The sequence below is a fragment of the Mastigoproctus giganteus genome, chromosome 12 (assembly GCF_048544385.1).
Source record: "Mastigoproctus giganteus isolate SK-2022 chromosome 12, ASM4854438v1, whole genome shotgun sequence".
Lineage (NCBI taxonomy): Eukaryota > Metazoa > Arthropoda > Arachnida > Uropygi > Thelyphonidae > Mastigoproctus > Mastigoproctus giganteus.
Genome location: NC_143586.1, coordinates 162,337,247 through 162,356,174, shown reverse-complemented (window position 1 = coordinate 162,356,174; position 18,928 = coordinate 162,337,247). Strand labels below are relative to the sequence as shown.

At 42.2% G+C, this 18,928-nt stretch overlaps 1 protein-coding gene across 1 annotated transcript in view; it reads left to right on the top strand.

Annotated features, from left to right (window-relative positions):
- Positions 1–18,928, top strand: part of LOC150077554 (uncharacterized) — a 212,667-nt gene that overhangs the window by 132,065 nt on the left and 61,674 nt on the right. The window contains exons 3-5 of the mRNA XM_090386424.1: positions 5,506–5,573; positions 15,298–15,387; positions 15,484–15,654. Of these exons, the coding sequence (XP_090242550.1) occupies positions 5,506–5,573; positions 15,298–15,387; positions 15,484–15,654 (329 nt within the window). The remainder of the gene's footprint in view (positions 1–5,505; positions 5,574–15,297; positions 15,388–15,483; positions 15,655–18,928) is intronic.

Sequence of the window (18,928 nt, the reverse complement as noted above, 5' to 3'; positions counted from 1 at the left end):
GTGTTACTCCGAGTGCTTTAATGCATGCTGGGAACTTCCTCTCCTGCCTCAAGCTCAGGAGTACTATGTGAACTATCTACATGGAAATCGCCTTGAGGAACTTCTATAGCCCTACTCTACAAGCTCAGATTCTACCGGGGAAGAAATTAAATGAGACTATATTTCCTGAACAGTTGAACTACTGGACAGTCTTTACAATTGTATAAAACAGAAATAACTATTGGTAAGTAACAACTAATGTTGCTGTAAAAACGACTGTAAATAATTCTCAAATTCTGTTGCTAGAACTGTCAAACAGAGAGACTGGTAAATCTCACTGTAATGTAAATAGTGAACAATGTTAACAGTTTATTTCCTTGTTAATGCTAAACTTAATAGGATAACTGATATATAATGCTATTGAAAATTGCAGTTCTTTAAAAATGTTTGTCTTGGCTGTGTGACTTCAATGGGTTTTTGGAGCTCCAGCCTTTTTTTTTTTTTTTTTTTTGCGGGCTCTAGGCCTGGGCAGCCTGTGAGCGGGATAGCGGGCACCCACTGGTATTGCACTACCTCCAGTGGGTGCGGGATTTCGTGCACTTTGGCATGTAAAAGGTTTAAAAAACAAAAAAAAAGCCTGGCTACTCGCGCCTGGGGACAGGCACCAGACAGCAGCTGCCCAGGTGGTGGCTGCTCCTTTGCAGAGGTCCTACATTCAATACAGATCCACTAGGTGGAGATGGGCTATGCCTAGGGGCCACCCTTGATACCAGGACACACACACACGTGTCCGCCCCCCCCCCTCGAAGTGTGCCAAGCATGTCCTCAGAATGAACCCGGAAAGAGTTTACTCCAAGTTTCAGTCGTCAATGTTGCAAAGACATCCCCTCCTTTTGTACCTTTCTTCGGTGTCATCTCCTCTCTGATTGGCAGCAGAATTTCTCGCGCAAGTTCGCTGCATCTCCACTTAATGACGTGGCAAACGATGAAAGCTCTCTTTCGTTATCAGTCTTAATGGAGGACCGGCAACCTTTGCTCCTTCCGTTCTGTGTGCGCGTCCATAAGATGCTCCGACTAAATTAGTCGGGCCACTCACCGCTGTTTACTCGAGCACTTTCTCTCCCCGCCATTCTCTTTGGTTACGACAGAATCGTTAATCAGTTTCCAACACAAAGCGCTGTCGATCGTAGTCGTCTGGATTATTGGTGGATGGCATAAAACGCTTTTAATTGCTACATCCTACAGTCACGTCCTCTCGGAGGAAGACGACACGTAGCGTGCACTCGCAGGCGCGTGCGAACACACGATTCGAAATATTTCAACGGTGGAAATCACGCCTCCCGAAGTACTTTCAATTTGTGGTAAAAATAACACTCTCGCGCGGTCCAAAAGGCTGATGCAGATACTAGAATTCACATGCATCGCCTGGCCACTTTACTGGGATCACTGCTCCGATTTAATGAGGCACAGGATCAGTCAATCCTCTGATGCTCACTAGGATTGAGATTTGAGGATTGGGCAACCAGGGAAGAATGCTTGAAGTTTTTCTCGCATTTCTCAATCCACTCTTTCGTACAGTTAGCATGGACGGATCGTTTTACTGTCATTTTCAATACATCTCTGACCATGAGGGCAAGCGTGCAACATTGCAGGAAGCACCTGCTGTGCAACTATGTTCAGATATGACGTGGCTTTCAGAGACCCCAACAGGATATGCCACGAAAACGTACTACACGTCATTGCCCCTTAAGGGTATGTACTATTGATACACAAGGTGCCTCCTGGGGGTTTTCTCCATTCGTGCTGAAAAGCGCAAATTATCTGCAATGGAGAACTCATATGATGTCCCCAAAGATCACAACATCCCAATGAAGGAACACAGCATGCTCGTGGCTACATGCACAATGAGGCTATGCTCTACTTGGAGAATTACATCGGAGCAATGCATCTGCACCAGTTCATTGTGTACACTGACGCCTAAAATGTTCCACCATGTTCCACCCCCTGTCACATGTTCCACCCCCTGTTACAATTTTTGGCCCTCTCTTCAAACCTCCAATATCACTCATAACCATAACCCGTAACCATCTGATGGAGGTCATCAACAAACTTCCACTGAAAGCTGTTGTGGGTCCCGACCGGTTTCCTCTGTTTCTAATCAAAATCTGCAGTACATATATTATAGACCCACTAGTCCATATTTTTAACAAAATCTTAGAAAGTGGGGAGATTCCAAATATCTGGAACACATACTTTGTGCGGCCAGTCCCTAAATGCAGGGACCCCAAGCGGTCTCAAGATTTCAGGCCGATTGCCATCGGCTGTGGGTTCCTAAAGATATTTGAAAAAGCAATCCAGCCCACCATTGCAGACCACTGTTTCAATCACAGGCCTCCGTACCTCCACACTGTGATTAAGGGGAGATCTACTAACAGCAACCTCCTAGACACTCTTACCAGAATCCAGAAAGCCCTCAACAACAGGACACAGCTTGATGTTATTTTCTTTGACATAAAAGCGGCCTATGACAAAATAGATATAACAGCTCTAATCACCATTCTCCAGCAGTACTTTAACATCACTGGAAGGATTCTCCGTATCATTAAATCAATCCTGGAGCATAGACATCTCATCATATCACATCGCAGATTTCAGACAACTTGCATTACTAATAGGGGTGTCCCGCAAGGGGGAGTCCTATCACCAACCCTATTTGCGGCAGCGCTGGAGCCCTTCCTTGCATCCCAAACTGACTTCCAATCATACGCCGATGATCTGAAACTTTATATTACATCCTCTGACCAAACTCAGATTCGTAGCACTACCTTGCAGGCAAATAAAACCATACATAACCTTCAACAATATTTGGCTTCCACCGGACTACAGATTAACCAAACAAAGACAGCTCAAATGTCCTTCACCTGGAAGAAGTCACGCAATGACATTAATCTTACTATCAATGGATCACCCATTCAGAAAGTCAAAACGCACAAAGATCTCGGATTAGTGTGGGATGATGGGCTGACATTCCAGGCTCACCTCCTGAACACAAAAACAAAAATGTACTCCGCTATGTTGGCGATCCGCCAGGAACTAACGGGAATTCATGACGCCGACCTGGTAAAAAAATATGTTGTCCGATGTGTCTATCCTATACCTCTCTATGCCGCAACCATTTGGTCCTCTGCTCCCACAACACACTTCAACAAGTTCCTCAGCCTGGAATACTGGCTCCTGAAATGGCTCAACTGGCGGACTGGCAACCAATACACCATTTCTAGGGCTCAGTTCTACATAAATCTGGAAGTTACCCCATGGAAACAACAGATTGTGGCAGCAAACCTTCTTACACTTGCCAGACTAATCACAAGACGACTCGACACCCCTGACATCACTGATTTAATAAAAACTCCACGCATTGCCGGAAGGAATCAAATGGACCCAAGGCTCCCACTCACAATCAGCTTGAACAACCTGAAAGGATTGAGACGCATGTTCCCAGGAAACACGGTAGATCTGATGAACAATTTAGCCATCGACCTGGATAGATTCTGCGAGCAGCATTCATACAGACGTCAGAAACTAAAGAACACATATGCAAACATGCACTTATGAGACGCCACCAGAAGGAAAATGCCACCACAATGCATCCCGTTAAAGATAGGTGAAGCCATCGCTGGTCCTCTCTTACTTAGAATCTACTACTCCAAAGATGCCTGGCTGCGCTATTACGTTCAAGATTGAAGAATTGAAGAGATACCACGTGTAACAACCGGGGAAGGACTGCCTCATTTCTTTATATTTTGTATATTTCCCTCATGCTTATGTAATTTATAGCAATTTTGAGAAAATAATATCTTTTAATTATGTAAAATAATAAACACTAAGTTCTGTACCTGTCGGGTTAAGCATACATGGGCCCCATGTAACCGCTAGGCACATGTCCCTGTCTTAACCTCTGTGTGTAATATCACCCCCCCCAGCTTCTAGCTGTCCAGGGGGTGGCTCTTTGGCAGAGCAATAAACAGATTTAATAAATAAATAAATAAATAAATAAAAGTTTGGAATCATGTTAGATTTTTCTCAATTTTCGAAGTTTCTATTAAAATAGGACCAACTTGTTTACCAGTATTTTATATTATGTATAAAAATCAAAAAAACTTAAATAATATTTAAGAAATATTTCGAATATTTGAGAATATTGCAAAAAATTGGAGAAGAATCTTGAATGTGATAAAACATTGCAGAAGATTTCTGAACGTTGTACATGATTTTAAAATAATCTACACAAGTTGGAGTATTGTTTCAATACTCCAATTTATTGAACTCCACTCGGATTTCAGATGCAATAAGTCGTCGATTGCGTTTAGAAATCAGTGTCTTATCTTGTTCTTAAGTGCGGTCGTCCTGATCGTGGACTGTCCTTTAAAGGAGTACAAACTACCTTTCGACGGCTCAAGGAGTCTGGCACTTTAAGGGACAATCCACGATCAGGACGACCGCACTTAAGAACAAGATAAGACTGATTTCTAGATGTAATCGACGACTTACTGCACCTGAAATCCGAGTGGAGTTCAACAGGAACAGAGAAACTCGTTGTGTATATCTACTGTAAAACTTCGCCTTAAACAAGGACTTCGTGGTCGTGTAGCAGTCCAAAATCCCTTATTAAAACCGGAAATTCGAAAGAAACGGTTGACTTGGGCCAAGATCCATCAACATTGGACAATTGAAGAACGGGAAAACGTACTGTGGACGGATGAATCCAAATTTTAAATTTTTGGATGCAAACGTACAATTTATGCGAGATGATCTACTGAAGAAAAAATGGTGCACATTGTTTAATGCTTACAGTGGAGGACGGTGGTGACTCCATCGTGATCTGGGGTTTCTTCTGTTGGGTGACATTGTCAGAATTTAAGGAATTTTAAGAAAAGAAGGCTATAAAACATTCTCTGGACTTCGACTTTGTGGAAAAAGGTTAGCAGGGACTTTCTAGTAACTAAACAACAGGAGAAGGTACTGCAAATCATGGTGTGGCCGCCTCAATCGTCTGACTTAAACCCAGTAGAGCTTTTATGGGACCACAAGGTCCATCAAATTCGTTGATGGACCTTGTGGTCCCATAAAAACCTTGCAGATTGCTTGGGACAATGTAGTTAATCATGTAGTTTCACAAAATGGTCGAGTTAGTTGGTCTCTGGTAAAGGTTGCGTGGTTTTTCATCCAGCAAACAGCCAAATCGAAATGCAAATGTTTGCCAGCCAGTGAAATTCTTTCGTTGAATATTTAGTATCTATTAAATTATGGAGTTAATTCTTTATAAATAGTTTTCACTCTAATCTGTAATATTATTACTTTTACTCGGTGTTTCAAACTCATTTTTCCAGTTCCAACGAACTCATCGCAAAAAAACAAGACGAGTTTGCAACACCGACTTTTCTTTTTTTATTTCTCGCTGCCTGCAACAGATGACGCCACCGTATACTGTACAAAGTCTATATTTAATTGTTTTCACATTTTTAGGGCGGAGAAATGTCACCGGTGCGTTGTGCTGCACGTGAAGCACGAGAATGTTCTTCAGTACAAAGAAAGTAAGTAGTTTCCTTCGAAGTTTATCCCAATTCTGTTTGCTTTTCTTTTTATATTTTGTCGCGAAGAAATGTTTGACATAAACTTTTCTTGACCAGTTCGCATCAACTGTGCACTTCATTAGATTTTGTTGTCATTTCTGTCTTAAATCTTTTCTTTTAATTCTAAGAGTAAAACTTAGTTACGATGAAATATAGAAAATAGTGAACCACCTCACGACTCTGATCGATTGACAGATGCCAAGTTAAAACAGATGACGAGGACTCTCTGGAAAAGAAAGGCAGCAAAGATGAATGTGAATGGCATTCTTCCTCTTTCTGAGATTACGCACACGGAGGAGGCGCATAAAATCTAATTGAGGAAGGATGGTTGCACAATAGCTCTGCGGAAGTTTGCCTTCGGTAGTTGATTGTTGGAACAAACTTCCATCTGTTGTTTTGCAAGTGCGCAGTTTGAATAATTCAAGAAAGAACTAGAAAAACTGCTGAAGGGGAAGGAACTTTTCTTTGTCTTAAGCTATGCACTGTGCTGCCACTTTATTAGGTACATCCCTGCTGTGCACACAAATGGTTTGTACCACAACGTTGCAAGTCACATGACCACAGTTGTGGATATAAATGCAGCAGAACAACCTTTCTAGTATCAGTTAAGCGCACAATCCGTAGCACGAATGGGGAAAAGCAGTGATCTAACGGACTTCGAACGTGGCATGGTAGTAGGTGCAAGACGTGCTGAACAAAGCATCTCTGAAATGGCAGTTCTCTTGAAGTTTTCACGCACCACAGTTTCAAGGATGTATTGAGAATGGTGCAACGAACAGAAAACATTCTCTCAACGGCACTCCTGAGGAAGAAAATCACTTGTTGATGAGAGAGGTCAGAGGAGGGTGGCTAGAATTGTGCAAGCAAACATACGGGCCACAATGTCGCACATCACGTCAGAATACAACCTTGGTGCGCAGAACAAAATATCGCAAAGGACCACTAGTCGCACTTTGTCACGAATGGGCCACATCGCGTGCCTTTGTTATCAATGGATAACAAAGGCACGCGATAATTGGAAAACAGTTGCTTGGTCTGACGAGTCGAAGTTCCTGGTGCATCATGTTGATGGAAGGCTCAGTATTTGGCAAAAACAACATGAATCCATGGACCCGTCATGTCTGACGACTATTGTGCGAGGTGGTGGGCAACATTGGGTCCATTGATACCCATAGATTCACGTCTGAATGCCACATCGTTGCTGACCAAGTGCATCCGTTCATGTTGACAGTTTATCCTCAGTCAGATGGTTACTCCAGCAGAATAATGCGCGGGTGCGCAAAGGCCGAATCACTATGTAATGGTTCCAGGAACATGACAGTGATTTTTCTTTGCTGCAGTGACCCACTGAGTCCGCCGATCTCAATCCTACCTATTGAACATCTTTGGGATGAGCTGGAAAGGGCTGTTCGCTGCAGGCCTACACGTCCGTCGAATCTCAAGGTACTGCGTGACATACTCATGTCTGCACGGTACTCCATTTCTGCACATTTTCAGCATCTTGTTCAATCCATGGCTAGACGAATTCCGACTGTTTTGAAGGCTAAAGGAGGCTCAACATGCTACTAGGTAGGTGTACCTAATAAAGCGGCAGCACAGTGTATGTGCTTGCTTTCTTGAATCATTTTCCAATATTAATACTATAATAAATAACGAATCAGAAGTTATCTTAATTTATTTGCCCTGAGTCTCGCGTATTTTAACCATAGCAGCTGCTGTGCCACGAACACTCAAAAGAACCACTCAAGATAATCTAGAGAAATATCTGAATTATGAAACAGACAGAAGGCTGATATTGATTCTCCTTATAGAATAAACGATAACAAATCATATTCTAAGATAAACTTAGATTTATGTCAAGCAAAGCACGTTTTCAACTTCATGAATTCAGTGAGTCTTTGCCACCCCCCTTTTAACTATTACTACCCTCTTGCACAATGTTACCATTTTGCCATGTACAGAGTTAGCGATTAGCGTGGCAAGAGCTGAATATATCCTTTGGTTATCTAAAGAAGATAAGTCATGAGAACTGACTAATTACAAGTATGAGTATCGCTGTCATTGGACAAAGAGATTACCACTGCTCCACACTCCAATTTACAACTGTAGTTCGGGGGGTGAAGTGGCTCACAGAACTATAACTTATACAGAAAAAAAAAATCTTGGAAATCCATTATTTACAAACCAGAATCCATCCCATCATACCTTTCCTATTGCCAGCTGGTGCCCATCCACTTATCCCATAAATTTCATCATATTATCAAATTCAACCGTGAAGGAAGGTAATTTATTGCGATGACCAGTATACCAAGGATCGCGCGAAGTTTACAAAGAAGGAAAACATGCTGCCCAAGAAGCTGTCAGATGCATTTTGGCTCTTATCTAAAACACTTTGAGATCCCATTGCAATAAATGACCACACCATTCTCAGACTTCTGTGGATGGCGTGGTAAGGACTTCTATGAAATCTAGTAGCATTCTAAATTCCCATTTCTCTCGTTTTAATTTTCCCTACAGTTTCTTGGAGATTGTCCTCAATCTCAATATGATTCATTTCGGCATATCTAAAAGGTAAAATGTTATTTAAAAACTGAACTAAGATGAAATGCTTGTGCACGCAGGTATTACACGAAACTGTGATTCTGATTGTGAACGTCCATTCTAGAATTGTCACGTTTATTCTAGAGATCATCCTTGCCCGGAAAATGAGCTATTTTTGTTTCTGTTCGTGACACTCGCGTTGGCTTTGCCTAAAGTAATGCCGGTAGACAAGGCCGGAGATAGGGACCTAAAGCTGTTGTAGGAAATCAATGAATGCTGACACAGAGCTGCTTAAAATGTGTTAAGAGTGTCACTAATCCGGGATAATCCTCTCTGTAGATACTGGCGTCTGGCACTGCTGATCAATTGGAATGTCGTACTTGGCAAGGAGTCCGTCATCTCCACGAGAACTTCGGCACGTCTTTGTTATCCCGCGATATTTTTATCTCTGCAGGCAGCAATGCTCTCTCGGGCAACGTTCTGCTGGAGATATTCTCATCCCTCTCTAGCAAACTGGAACCCAACTGCATTCCCTCTTCAGATCACTTAAAGGAGTCTTGGCAGCAAATAAACTGGAACCGTTGATATGCTAATAGCGGAGTACATCTCTTCTATTTGTGTACGGATTCCACCCGGACTTGGAACGATCCAACATTCGCGTGGCCAAATGACAACGAGATCAAAGTATGTTTGGATGGGCCAAAAGATCAAAAATGAATGCGTTCATTTTTTGATCTTTATGATGATCTTTATATTCGTAGAGTTACAGTCGCGTGACATCTCTAAATGGCAAGACATAAAATGTAACTCCCCTCATTTAAAAAAAAGCACCCCCTAATGATTAAATAAAGGTTAGGACACGAATTTCCAGAGATTATTGTTCACGATTAAAAAGTTATCCAGTTGAAGTGGTTTATTGACTTTTTCCTTAAAGAAATACAAAAGAGCACTTGGATATCTTTTAAGGGACCTGATATTTGAAGACACGTGACCATATATTTTCTAAACACCCTCATTGAACGTTTGGAGGCTCTAAGAATTCACTTGTCGGCTTCTTCCTTTATTGTTTCATCCTCCACGCTCCATCCGGCTAGCTGAGAATAAAGTATTGAGAAATTCCTATCAGTTATAAATTGACTTCAGCCACCAGAGGTCGCCATATGAGATCCCCTGCGAGTTATTTAATTGACAAAATGAGCGACAGATTACTTCAATCAGTCTTCCTCTCAGGTCTGCTGTTTGGCTGTTGGCCAATTACTGCGTATGTAGATGGAAGAAACAAAAAGATGGACCTTCTTGTATTTCGTCTACCTCGTTCTCACAGTCTTAGGAAAGTCCTTAATTGAAAGGTTGGAATGAAGAAAACACATCGGCTGAACGCTAAGATCAAAGCAGCCTAGGCGTACATATAATGGAGTTTCTGTACACCGCGCTATCAGAAGTATAAGGACACCAGTATGGTTCAATAAAACAAATTGTCCCGCCTTTGACCAATATATTTTGGCAAAATAACAGTCAAGTTTGTTCCACAGGAAGTAGTAGACAGGATATCTTTGTGGAGCCCAAGTGCGACAGATCAACTGCGCCCCAAAGAGAGTTAAGATTTTATGCTGAACCTTTGAGTTTCGCTGTTTCCATGGCAATGTATACGGAATGTTAGTGTGTTCAAACCAGCTGGACTTGAAATTGTTGAAGTCCTCTTTAATCGGGGCTGTCCTTAGCCGATCTCAGATGTAAGGAACATGGGCCCTCCCAATGAGCGTGTTTGAATTGCCTTGTTGACTCAATGGCTTCGGTTTTCTTGTCGCCAATAGGGCATATTGAGTTGGAATGAGTTCTAGTTTTCAGTTGAGAATCTTGATTCCAATACCAGCGGGTTACTATTACAATAGAAATACCAGAAAGGTACCCGACACCACAGTTGCGCGCTTCTGCTCTCTAAGTTTCTGCTTTCATATTTAATGGACCAGTGTGCAACTCAATAATGTAAAACTAAATTAAAATAGTTCCAGTGGAGTGGAACCGAAATGCGGTCCTAACTAAACAGCGATTGCCAACGTAACAAGCAAACAGGGTGGCGTTCGCAACGTGCGTTAAGTATTCCTGGAGACATTACCTCCGAGCATGTCCAGGACGTGCGTAAAGAACACCGATTAAACAAGAAAAATGCTCGTTTATCCGTTGAACATTTCCATTTTGTTTTCGAAAAAAAGGGATGGAAAGAGAACGCAGAGGAGAATCATTACGCGTGGACATTCATTACACGATCGTATTGTGCGAACGTATAAACGGCAAAGAGAACAAACCCCCCACCCCACCCCAACCCTTTTTTTTTTTTTGGAGCGCTACGTTTCAATGCGAGTAATGGCGCTAAATTCGCTTATTTCATTATCGCCGTTCTCCCAACGACCTGATTTTATTACGTCGTGAACATTCGCTGCCGCTGTTCTCCGCCATGGTAATCGTGTCCAGCTGCTCATCCACCGAAAGATCCGCTACAACGGAATAATAATTAGTTCACCGCCATCTGGTGGCCGCGTTCGAGATAGGGCCGGCGACACTTATTCTTTTCGTCCGTTTCGTTCTTTATGCAACAATGGAAGCACGCGAACTGCGGTAGTCATGGAAACATTACGGCAGTCCGGGAACCCATTGCGATACAAGTAACGGGGCATTCGGAACAATCCGCGTGCGGCTTCTGTTCACGCACGCCAAACGATTCGAAGCGAGTTCCAAATTGCGATTAGTATTGAGGCGAAGGGAGATAATCGAACGGGGCCTCGAATGTTTTTGATGGCCCACCGAAGGGCCCCGCCTCGTCTGCGAGGTATTTTCCGAAATAAATACAAATTATCTTTACTTGTATGTAAACATCCGGGTCGTCAACATTTGCGCGGCCACTTTGGGGCACTCTCGGCTAACTTCGCTTACGGCTGTTTCATCGCCACCTATACAATGTCGCCATTGTTCAGCGCGAGATCGGCGTGGTAACAGCGTTCGTCCATTGAGGCTGTCTCGCACGCATAAAGCGAATATTAATGGTCTTAAATCTTTATCTACGTCTACCGACATCTTTAGTCGGCAATTGCCGTGATGGGGGAACTCGCCCCTCCCTCCCTCCGGATTTCTGTGTCAGATGGAAGGCCTCATTTCTCGCAACTGTGGTGGAAGCTACAAAACCAGTTTGGTCAACATTTCTATTAGTTCGATTTCAATGAAATTCGGATGGAGCGACAGAGCCTTTTTTAAAGTCTAAATATAACATTTTATGAAAATCCATACATTGAGTTATCACATGTGAACGGACGGACAGACCTGAAGACAAGCGCTTTACGCATATATGTTAATGCGCCGATTCTTTCTTCCTATTTGTTATTTGTCCATTACGTAGAATAATTCAACAGTTCATTCTGTAAAAATCGAATCCGCTCTATCATGGAAATTTGTTCCAACATCTGGGGTGGTGCCCCCCAGAACCTCTCTCAGGCTTCTAAATTCCATTCAAAACACGACCGCACAATGCAAGCAATTTAGACACGATGTTATTGGCAGTTCATTAACTCATCTCTAATAGAGTCTGTCTCATAAGGGTTCTGTTTCTGCTGCATGCCTTTTCTAAAGATACTTCCATGGGCACTATTCTTCTGAATTGGCTTCTATAATTCCCACTCTCTCTTTCAAAACAGTCCCAACACGTGCCACAACCAATCAGCATCCATTTACTGTCCAACTTCAAACTCACAGAACGAACTCTTCATCTTCCTCCCTTTTCTGGAACAACCATCCTTCGTACGTATTTCCTGAAAATTACAATCTACAGAAGTTCAAGTCCAATGTCAACAAATATCTTCTTTCGTCTTCTCAACCTTCATTCCATGCATGGTACTGAGTACCATAGGGTTCTAATACCTCGTGTGCTTGGGGTTCTCATAAAAAAAATGCCACCTTTACTGCCAGCGAAATTTCACTTCTGGGGAATATTGCCGATTGTTCCTCGTGCAGCCAACCTTCGGAAAACCCTGGTTTCCGCGCATCGTCCCCCCCAGGTCGAAGAGGGATGAGCCAATTGTGCGAGAGAGAAACTGTTGTACACCGTTGTTAATCCAGGCCCGGAGAAAGGGAGAATTCTTAGGGCAACACAAAGCGGAAGAAGAGTTGCCGATATCCCCCGCTCTCCTTGTTGACAAAGGTGATTACATTCCGCTATCTCCCAGGCAACTGGCCAATCAGCGGTTTTGTAAGACTCTTAACGCTAATCCCACGTGCAGAAGCGCAATATTCTCGTTTAATGGGGTATAACGGATAAAGGCAGTTTCAAACACTCGCAGATACCTGATGAGCACGCTCCCAACACGAGCGAGAGTGTCTTTGCTGAATTTAAAAGATACATCAACTTGCCGACTTCTCCATACTTTCACAAAAAGCCTTCGGATTGAATAGGAGATGAGGCATTAAGAGGGGCCAAGCATAGGGGCTCTCTGAAGCAATAACGGCGAAGGTGTAAAATCTTTTTGTTGTTGAAATCTCGGCCGAGTCCCAAGCGTTAGTGAAAAAGCGATTCGAAAGCGATATTGAGCCTCGCAATGAAGGGTATTATTTCTCAGTTAGTGTTTTATATTTGAATCTTTATTTCGCACAAAGCCCCTCAAAGTAAAAGCAAACGGAGGTTCGGAAAAGAAAATACACCTTCCTCTTTTTAGCTGAATTGAACTAATACCATTAACGCGCTAAATTATACGGTTGCTTTGTCACTAGGTGGCGTCACTCGTGCATCCACGTGGGGGTTAGAAAACGTGCCAGCGAGCGAAAACAAGTCTAGCATTTTACTAGTTTGGGCCAGATGTGGCTACACAAAGATAGGGGGAGAAAACAGACGCCTTAGTTACTGAGATACCTCCAAATGGCAACTTCTTGAGGTATCGTGAGTGGGACCTCCTCCCCGTTATCAAGGATGACATAAGAGATCAAGGTATAAGAGACTTTAAGAGGATCTACTGTTAGAGAAGAAGGGACATTAACCCGAAACCTGATCCCAACCTTTAATACATCTGAACCACCTACATCTGTTAAATTTGGTTATTTGAGTTGCTGAATTAGACCAAACATTTCAAATTCAAAAATATGGTCCTTCCTAGACATCTTTCCGTATTACAGAAACTTGAAGCTGTGGGTCTTATGACCATGCCGATCGAAACTGCACTCAGACTCCAAAATGTCCAAACTGCAATGGGAACCACCACAATGCCTACTCCAAAGAATGTGAAAATAGGATCAAAATGGGTACAGAACGGGGCTTCCATACTAAGAAGCAAAGAGGACAATATTACCAACAAATCTGAAATTTGAGATACACACAGAAATATCAAATCCACCAAATGAATTCACAGCTATTACAGGCAGAGACCGCAGAGGTCAACTAAAATGAAATAATGGATTATTTAACTCAGTGAATTGCAGAGGCTTCCGCTCAATAAACAAGACTTTAAAGATCTCATCACTCGATATACTGTTTGTGCTTATCATTGCAAGAAACTGATCTAAAGACCTTATCGTTTTTGGCAAAGAATGCATATCGAAAAGACAGAGTAGCTGACAACGGGTTCCGAGGTGGAGTTGCAGTACCAATCAACTGACAAATGCTTTTACAACTAAATACTATTCTGGAAGTAATCGCAGTACGCATAGTAGTTGGACCGCCAAACGAATAAACAGTCTTCAAGGATTTGGATGATTTAGTTCAACAGTGTCTTCCCAATTTTGCAGATGGAAAGATTTAAGTGGATACCACCTTTACAGAGAATCTCAGATACTAGTCCAACAGGACATTGGATTGAACCAAACAACCCAACTACTAAATGATTGTACACTTAAACACAGTATGTGCACTTGAAATCATGGCTCCTACCACATCAGCGCAGTACAGCGCTAGCAATGTCAATGGACATTCAACGGATGCACCTCAACTCCTAAAGACGCAGTGTGTCATGTTTGTCAACTACACACACACGCGCGCGCGCGCTGTCTTATCAAAACATTATGGCCACCTACTTAATAGTGGGTATGTCCTCTTCTTGCCGTCCAGCTGCACAGCGAGGCATGGACTCTGTAACGCCTCTGAATATTGTACTACGTCGCCAGGATTGCGTTCCATAGATCTACGATAGTCCGTGGTGGAGGATCCAAACGCCGGATCTGTTCAACCACGTGATCACAGAGATGCTCTATGGGGTTCGTATACGACAAATCGGCTGCCAGTGTAGCGTGTGGAAGTCATTTTTGTGGTAGGCGAATCACTCTCGAACTGGCAACATGACAAACGCACCTATACCATCTGAGAAGACAGCCACTGTGAAGGGATATACCTGATTAGCCACAATGGATAATTAGTTTTAACATTTCGAGTGCGGTCTAAGAGAATGAGGGCCTCCAAGTAATGCCCAGAAAAACATCCCAATACCAAAGCATTGCCATATTGGCCTGTTTCTGTTGGATCAGGGCATTAGAGCGATTTCCCTTCGAAGTTTGTCACGTACCTTCCCTTTACCATCCACTTGACATAGCAGGAAATGTGAATCATTGGAAAAGGCAGCTTTTTTTTTTTTTTTTTTCCAGTCAGTCATCAGTGATCCAACGATGTTATTCAGATGCAAAATTTAGGCGGCGTTAACGATGGGGCACATTGACTTCGCGCCTACTCCAGGAATTCATACGGAGAAAGGTTCGTTGAATCGTGGTCCTGGTCTCACTCCGGTTAAAGTCCATGGCCAGCTGTTTTCACCGTTTTCAATCTATCGGCTCACACAAGGCAGGACACCCTACGACCATTGATAAGGCGTGGGCACCCGTCATTGGCCGGCAACTCTGCTCTGTCGGTTGAAGCTCTTTAACTACAACTCCCTGAACAGCCCACAATGTTCGCAGTTTCCATAATACTGCCACAATCATTTTAGAGAATTGGAAAAACGATTTTGACTCGTACTATTCTGAACCTTAAGGAACCTTAAGCATTTGACAACGCTAGCATTTAGGTGTTAGTGTTATTAAAGATTCTTGTCTACACTATCTGTTTGAAATGCAGAATATAGAACTAATTAAAAAGTTTGATATGACTCATCCAAAGGTTAATTCTCTCTTTCTCTTACAGCCTACTGCTCGTCTCATCCCCAGCATCAAACGTTGGAAGTATTGTGTTCAGAAATCAATGGAGACGCTCTGCTCTTTTCGATGTTCAGGCGTAAGTAAAATAAATATTTGCTGTTTATATACCAAGAATTGATTATTCAACATCGACTGGAAGTTGCTAATGTCTACAATCTCTGTTTTTTTTTAGTAAACACCGCGCCGGTACAATGTCCCTTCAAGGGCCCTTTTACCTTTACTTATAACCGTGGACACGGAGAATGCAGGAATCCCATCTCAACCGTAGATGCCTGTACAGACGACTCCCATCTTCTATTGCGCTTCCAGGCATGCGCTGACGTGTTGGGATCAGAGAGCAGAGGTAAGTGGCTTCGCTAACATCTCTTTTGCATTCTTATCGCGAACACCAAGACGCTCTTGCGAAATGCAAACACGTGACTGACCAAATACACCGCGGCTGTTTTCATTAGCACTTAGGCTAAGCGAAGCGTGTCTTGAAATTGTAACCGAGACAGATGGCACCTGTGGGCTCCAAATCAACTCACTGTTATTGCCAGTACCAATTAATGCCATCACCAAACAATTGCCCAAACCGCACGATGGAGTAGCGATGCGCAACAAATGGTTCTGTCGGGTTGGCTGGAGCTGCTGTTTCTTTCTTTAGAATGGAAAAGCGTGTACTTTCACAAATTGCACTAAAAGGGACTGTGATGTTTGGTTTTGCGTCTTTTCTTTTCTTTGAAGAATTTCCCTTTCTGCACTTCTAATTGCAGTGTCGTGAACAGACTTTGTAACTCCTTAAATTAATTGGTTAAGTATTCGGCAAAGAAACTTAGAATTTGGAGATTCCAAATTGATATTGTTATTCTGGGTGTCTATATTTTACTCACCTGATTATGAAGCCCATTAAAATTTTATTGTAATAGATATTGTAAAACGGTTTGCTGCAATTATTGAAGCAAATCCATACTACATACCTGGACTTCAGTTAACCTCCACATCATCATCTTTGGTAGGACGTAGAATGTCACGTTTCATAGCATGTCTTAAGAAATGGGAGTCATTGCTCTTCAATCCAGTCTTTTACTTTTAACTCTGTGACGTTAACTTTTCTTTTTCGCATAAACCTTGTTCTTACGTAGTGCCATACAAACAGATCTATAGGGGATCTCCGGAGAACTAGGAGGCCATGGAATTGGACTATCCCGGCCGATTCATCAGTTAGGAAATCGCCCACATACAAGCTCCAGTGTGGTGATGCCCCATCATGCTGATAGAACACAGGTGGTTGCATATATTCCAGAACAAGAGGGATTCGCTTTCAATCTTTTGCGAACCACCCTGTCCAATGCTTTGCTTGCGGTGTTTCCAGCTTCAGGCAAAAAGTGTCACTTAGAAATAAATTATGGATCATGGCTTGACAAAACAACTGTTAGTGAGGTGGAACTGCACAGTACTCTGAATGCAATAGTTAGAAATCGAAACTGGAAAAGTATTAAGCTTTCTGTGCTATGTTCAAGTTAATTTTTTTATAGATTATGTAATCAAAATTTTGAAAAAGAGGTTTTGGTGCCCCCAAAACCTCTCTCAGGCTTCTAGATTCCATTCAAAAGAGGGCAGTTAGGTTAATTAATGATTCGTCTCTAACAGAGTCTCTCCACTCGTTGTCTCATAGACGTACTGTTTCTGCTGCATGCCTCTTCTACAGATACTTCCATGGGCACTGTTCTTCTGAATTGGCTTCTATAATTCCCGCTCTCTCTTTCAAAACAGTCCGCCACCAGCCAACATCCATTTACTGTCCAACTTCAAACCCACAGAACCAACTTTTCATCTTCCTCATTTATTCCTTCAACTTCCGTTTTCTGGAACAACCTTCCTTCATACGTATTTCCTGAAAATTTCAGTCCACAGAAGTTCAAGTCCAATGTCAGCAAATATCTTCTTTCGTCTTCTCAACCTCCAACCCAAGCACGGTACTAACTACTATAGGTTCTAATACCGCTCGTGTTTGGGGTTTACATAAAAAAATTCCTACCGAAGGATTACATATGAAATTTGATGGTGGGTTGACTTTTATATAAAAGGTCATGGACACTAATAAAAGATGGTCACCATTTAAAAAAAAATAGTGATGTCAGGTTTCGCGACCATGAAGGCCCACTCACTGTCCTCTTCAGTTTTCTATTCAGCGGCAAGAATTGTATGGGGTTGGAGTAGACATCAGGGGTATGCAATGGAGGGTACACAGTTTCTTCCAAAATATAGACACTCTCTGTTGATAACGGTCAATTGGATGGTGCATAAGGATGGTGGAGGATTAGTCTCTTTAGATAAGGACATTTCGACAAGGAGTTTCATTATTTTTTGTCTACAACTGGATAGTGTATGGGGTTGGTAGGAGGGCGGCCTTTAGGGCTATTATGGCTGTCGATTAGAAGTTTCTATACTTTGAAATACATTGTAATTGCATGGAAATGGATGGAGGCCGGCCTTTCAGTGACGCGGAACTTGATAGAGTTGATATCTGCTTGACAGCTATTTGCTATTTTTGTTAGCTGGTTGATGATGACGACAGGGAGTTTCTATATTTTAAGGAAGGCCGTGTGCAGTTTGTTGCATCACCATGAAGTATATTCCAACTTATCCTGCCTCAGGATGACACATGGAAGTGGTTGATGGGTTAGCCTGTGGGTCACGTTCACTGATAAGAAATGATCATCATAAAAATAATGATCATTTCTTCTCAGTGAAAATGGCCTTAAAGGAAGCCCCTCCATCCTGCGGTAGGAATTGTATGTTTGGAGTATACATCACAGAGATGCGACAAACTATATACAGTTTTTCTCAAAATGTAGGTACTCCCTGTCGACAGCGATCAATTGGATGGTGCATGTGGTTGGAAGTGGGGTTGACCTTTATGGTCATTTACGGTTGTCGTTATGAAGTTTCTATACTTTGAGACAAACTGTATAAGTGGATGGTGCATGGGGATGGATGGAAGGGCTTTGTTTTAGGATCATGGACTTAACTGACCCACTTTTCAAGCCAAAGTTTATCCGTACCACGTATAAACTTCCTTTGATGCCACATTATTCATTTAATTAAAAGAAAATAAAAATTAAATACTCAACTAGAAACACACTATCTTGTCTTATTTGTGTTCTCGTTTTAAACACATTAACCATAAAATTGTTAAAGTGAAAGGTCTTCCATCGGTGAATGATCCCAAAAACTATTTCACTCCAATATACATGTCTAATTCATCTCTCAATCAACATAGTTATTACAAAAGAACGTGCTCTTTAGTTTCCTCCAATCCTCAAGCAAAGGCCACTTTCAATAAGACCAAGCTTGAAAAGTTTCATAGTCAAGTTATGATGAATGCCGCATTTATACCAAACTGCTGCCAAGCACTTTTCTTAACTTCCCAACCCTTGGTAGAAACATTAATATAGAGCGACCTTTTCTGCTGTAGTACGTTTCTGTTCTATAAAGATCTAGTATATTCCTGCTCTTTAAAAATGTGCAACCATACACTTCTGAGGGAATCCACCCTGCTCATAACATCCATTTTCAATTCTTAAAAACAAATCGGGTCTCATTTGGAACACTCTTTTTAACACCTTTATGAA